Genomic DNA, 5,525 nt, shown 5'->3' with positions numbered 1-5,525 from the left:
AAACCCCACCATCTTTCTCCTTCATGTCTCCTCCCACCCCTGTATCCCTATAATCAGTTATAGTGTCTGTGTGTGCCAGCAGCCCAAGCAGTGACGTACACATAAAGCGAAGCGAGTGCGCGCAATTTTTTGGTTTGTTTGGAGTTTTTTTGCAATCAATCTTTTTTGTGTGCAGTTCTGTCATCCTAATCGTCTCTTCTCTGGAAAACTGTAAGTACGTTGAGGGAACTTTCTAGAAGCATGAGGGGGACTCACAAGCAGGCTGAAAAAAGAAACAGAAGAGCAGAAAACGGAATGTGTGCACTTTTAACTGTGCATGGGTGTTTGTTTTTTTAAAGATGGCATGTATTAAAGACATGCAGCACGAAAGACAACTAAATGCTCATTTTCATGCTCTGACATTTTTGCGTAACAACGCCGACTTTTAACAGCTTTAGGAACTGATGAGCAACAGATGAGAATGAAACTTTTTTCCTTATAGTCATAAAACAATGCTTATTGTGTCCATATTTGGACACATGCAACAGTCTTCTTCAAATCTTAACTAAACGAACAGCTTGTTCTATAATGTATGGAGCTATAGACATATCAATGTAGATTTACAATTAAATCTTTAAAATAGAATGTTATCGTTTGTTTATGTTAAGTTATTGCGAACATTGGCCTTTTGCCAGCTTCGTCCATTTTACTTACAATACTGCACACAGACAGTTTAAACTCTGCACAAATGAATCGACATTCTTTTTTAATATTAACATCACAATACATTTGTATTTTGCTTTAGGATCTATAAAAGTGTATAAAACTAGAACTACTGCATTTAAAATGAATGTCACCTATTAATGTCGCCTTTAAGGTCACAGAGGTTTGCTATGATGTAGCTGTAAAAATGCAAGTATAACATTTGTTTTGCAGGTATTTAATCTACCAGACAGGTGCTGTTGTCTTCCTGAAGGGTTGTGAGTGTATGTTCTTTTTCTCTTGTGATTTAGATGCTGCGTTTGACTGCTGGTCGTGTAGGGGGGCTCTTGTCCAGACGGACAGTGGCTGCATTCAGCTTTGGTAGTGCCAGGATGGCCAGCCGTGGTCATGGTAATATGAAATATCATCCACATGTGTATGCTTCATTTTGCATAATCAAATGATATTGTGCATCAGTAAAATACCTCAAAAGTACATCAAATTTAGTTACAAAGTGTATTTGTTTACAGCTTGACCATGTTTCTGACTTCTCTCTCAGATGTGACTGAGCAGGCTGATATGTCTCTGCCGATGTACTGTGACCGTCTGGACACTCCTCTGCCAGACAGACCATACCGCGAGACCCTCAGTCCTGCAGACAAGAGCCTGAAGCAGAAGGAGAAAGGACCGTGGAACAACCTCTCGAAAGAAGAGAAACTTGCCTGTTGGTATTTTTTCTTTTTTTGTGCCAGGGTTTTTATCACTTCTCTAAAAGTATAGTGTATATTTGAATGGGATTCAAATTCTGGCAAAGAGCTGTGTAAAAACATTGTGTAAAAAATACATCTTTGTAATCTATATTCATATATCTTTATTTAGTCACTGTGGCATTTATTTGCAGTGTACAGGATGACGTTTAACATGACATACGCAGAGATGAAGAGACCATCCAGTGAGTGGAAAACTGTGTTAGGTGGAATTTTCTTCTTTATTGGGTTCACTGGTCTGATTGTTCTCTGGCAGCGGTTTTATGGTAAGAAATGAGATACATATCATTAAACTAGATTATTAACATAGAGGTCTGGCACAGTTCACTTATTGAGTAAACAAAAAAGATTTAAATTATATATTTTTTGTTTAATTTAAATAGCCTTTTTGAACCCCACAAATCATTATTATTAACTTTTTAGACATGTAGTGTATTTTTAGTTAACATTTTTTAAAGATTAAGCACATTCTTTGGCTGGAAAAAGGTTTTGGCTGGAATAAAGGTTTTGGGCATAAAAGTAGGCCTATGTACAAAATTTGTACCTCACTTACAGTAAAAAATGATGTTCCCAGTAAGTCATGTTAAAGTCCCTGTGAACCGGAAGTTTCGATCGTTTTTACTTCCGTATTTTGAAGCATTTCGGAGTGAAATGGAATTTCTAATGAGAAAAAATAGTGGGCGTGGCTTTCGTCTTTCTCTGCGATTTGATTGGATGTATAAAAACAGCCATTGCGTTTTGAAATGGAACTGGCAGCAGACTGACAGTTGAAGGGGAGGAGTTAACGGATGCTCTGCCCAAGTTGTCTAACTTGCGTCATTTGAGATGGATAGTCACTACAGGACCGCAGTGCATTTTCAGATTTTAACTAAAGATTATGAGGGCACACGAATTTTAAAAAGACAATGATAAACTATTTACAATAAACACTGCAATATTTCATGAAAAAATAAGGACTGTCATTTTTTATTTCACTGGGACTTTAACATGTTTTCCATTAACTCGTGAAAATAATTTAACCAATTTCAACCTCATTTTATAAATTATATGAAATGCAACTACATTTTAAAGTTGGTTTAGTGTAATTCAAATTAAAGTGACTTGTAAAGCCAATTTGATTTAGCTTTAAAATTCATGGCATTTTGAACTCAAGTTTTTAAGTTGAAATAGGTGAAAATCTTTTTGCATGGTACCATAAATGTTCTTTACAGTCAATTTCTACATTTTAATCTTTCTTAGTATATCCCCCTCATCCACGTACCCTTGATGATGAGTGGCAGTCCATGCAGGTGAAGAGGATGCTGGACATGCGGGTGAACCCTGTGGAAGGTTTCTCGGCTCAATGGGACTATGAGAAGGGCCAGTGGAAATAGATGAAGTTAATGTAGCTCTGAGCTTCATACATCAAAGCCGTGTGTCTTATCTGCCAATCACCTTAGTCTTCATATGATGTATGCCCTTAAAACAACTATTTGAATGTTACCCATTAGGAAACATGTAAATAAAAATGTATGTGACCAGAGAAATGACTGTTACAAAGTTAACTGATTAAAGTAGCTTTATAAATGTGTATTTTTGATTTACCAAGAAAAGAAAACACACAATGATCACAAGATTAAAAGCGCTCTGTGATTTCAAATGGGTCTTTATTTAAATGATATCAGACAATTAAAAAAACTCCTAAGACAAACAATTAAGGGGTGAAGCAATTTAAATAAACCCAAAACCTTAAAAAAATAGTTTCTTTTTCATCCTTGAATTTTAGGTTAAGATGGCTAAGTACAAACACAATGAACAACAAAAAATACACTTCCAAGGAAATTATGATGAATTTAAGGCCATAGGAACAATGTGAGTTTACATCAAATGTCATAAATAAAAAATTGAAATCAAATGCCTTAAATATTTTACTAAGCTATGATGACCTAGTCTATTTGTCATTTAAGTTAACTAGTTTACATAGTGTCTTGCCAATGCTGGTACACTTCACTCTTAAGCATATTATCAAACTCGTACATTAAACTCTCTCCCTCCCACACAAACACACACGCACACACACACACACACTGCAACATGACAGACACAGACTAATCATGCAAGCAGCAAAGGTTTATAACACGGAATGTATTCTGTGAAATCAGTGTCTACAGAGCAGCAAAAGTGTAAATGTCGACTATTTGAATTCGCTGAGACTCAACTATAATTTTTACATTGTCCTCCAAACACTTCACTTGCAAATTAGGAAATGAAAACAGATAAACCTCACTGGATTTTTCCACGCTTTACAATTTAAACTTAAAGTCAACATGAAATCGCAACCCATTTAATTCCTAACTAAACAGGATGTTCGATTTGTTGGAACACTTCAGAAATTCATTTAAAACGAACATTCCGTCTGTTATGAAGTGCACCGCTAAATCTGCACTAAAAAGCAAAAAACACATTTAAAGTAGATCGTGTTGATTTTGATTTCACGTTGACTTTACAACAAAACGCTCCAGTTTTGGGAATTTCACGTTAGTATCAGGGTCTATTCATCTATACTCCAAGTATCTGAGACCTGTCTAATGCTTACAAACCACAGAGCAATACGACAGACATGTCTTTTCTAGGTTAGGTCTCAAAGGACGTCAGGTTTAGGATCGGTATCTTTTGACTGACACACCAAACGATATCAGCTCCCCCATGGGACCACCAGTTGGGGTTGAAGTCTGAAAATACACCTGTACCACCGTTCCCTTCATCACATCGGTTTGAATTAACCTGCTTGTCAATCATTATTAACTGCGACAAGCGAGGAATATTCGACTTGACGTCCTATTTGAATTAATAATGGGTTGAAGCCTACAGATCGTTTCTCCTGATCTCTGAAAGTGGAGCAGCAGGTGCTCTGACAGAAAAATGGCAGGAGCAGTGAGGAGATAGAAAGGTGATAGAAAGGAGAAACCAACAAGTGAGTTTAGAAGATTAAGTATTTGCTCCATATTTGTTAAAAAAAAAGAATTTTACCATTTCAATCAACAAATCATTCTTAAATATTACCACTTAATGGTACAAAAATGAGGGTATTAAATACTAATATACGCAGCAAAACCATGTTATCTGATCAAAGATTTGTCTATGGGCGGATGTTCAAAACATTGTTGATCATTAACACAATAGGTCAATTCTAATGTGTAAAAAAAACTTTCACACTAGGATAAGTGAATTTTATTATACCATGAATTGAGGGGGATTATGGCTTGGCTCTAAAAAGACCAATGTGCTACACACAAAAACATATCAAACCTCGCTTATCTATTAACAATGTAAGCTATAAACACTAGATCAGTATTCCCAGCACAAGTTTAGCCATTTGTTACTTCCCAATTCTCAAGACCATACAAGACACCAGGTGTTCTTGTGGCAACATGGTTTAGCTCAATTTCTTTCTGCTTAATTCGTTACACGTACTGTGCACATAACACAGTGAAATGACAGCCATTCCTTGCATATACATATCCTCTATGTTCTAGTTACAACAATCCCAAAGATATAAAGGAGTTATTTGTGATACCGCAGTTGAAACTGAAATTTAGGTTTAATAATCCATCATTAAAGGGCAACAAGCATACAGAACTTTCTCTCAAATCAAAACAGAAAATAGAAGATAAAGCTGTTGGTCCTTCGGTTTATGCAGGTACACACACAATTGATGCTTAGCTTGGATGTGAAAAGTAACAGAGTAATGAAATAAAAGGGGAAGGACTTAAATGTTTAATCCGTTCTGCCTTCTAATGGTAGAGATCATAGAATTGAATCCTCCTTCACAGAGGACGCAAGAAATGCCGTGCAGTGCAGGGCCCAAACGTGCCTCTCTGTTTATCTCTTGTACGTCAGACAGGTAACGTGTCACATAGATGTCAGTGCTGATTTAATGACTGAATACTTCAGTTCAGATTCAACTTCCAGCTTTCATTGGGTAATTCAAGAATCGACAATAAGCTTAAAATACAATTAAAGTAAATGTCTGTTTCCTTGTTAGTTGCCAATCTCTTTAAAAATGAGAGAATAATTAGCATACTTGAAAGTCTGACA

General features: G+C 36.2%; 1 protein-coding gene across 1 annotated transcript; it reads left to right on the top strand.

The window, feature by feature from the left end:
- On the top strand, window positions 1–3,085 carry LOC130571843 (cytochrome c oxidase subunit 4 isoform 2, mitochondrial). Its single transcript, XM_057363107.1, has 5 exons — window positions 1–210; window positions 993–1,092; window positions 1,241–1,405; window positions 1,583–1,714; window positions 2,688–3,085. The coding sequence occupies exons 2-5, from the start codon at window positions 993–995 to the stop codon at window positions 2,819–2,821; spliced, it is 531 nt and encodes a 176-aa protein (XP_057219090.1). The 5' UTR covers window positions 1–210; the 3' UTR covers window positions 2,822–3,085.
- Window positions 3,086–5,525: the final 2,440 nt, after the last annotated feature.

This window comes from Triplophysa rosa, linkage group LG21, assembly GCF_024868665.1.
Source record: "Triplophysa rosa linkage group LG21, Trosa_1v2, whole genome shotgun sequence".
NCBI classification, from domain to species: domain Eukaryota; kingdom Metazoa; phylum Chordata; class Actinopteri; order Cypriniformes; family Nemacheilidae; genus Triplophysa; species Triplophysa rosa.
The sequence above is the reverse complement of the archived record's forward strand: the minus strand, read 5'-3'. Positions and strand labels throughout refer to the sequence as shown.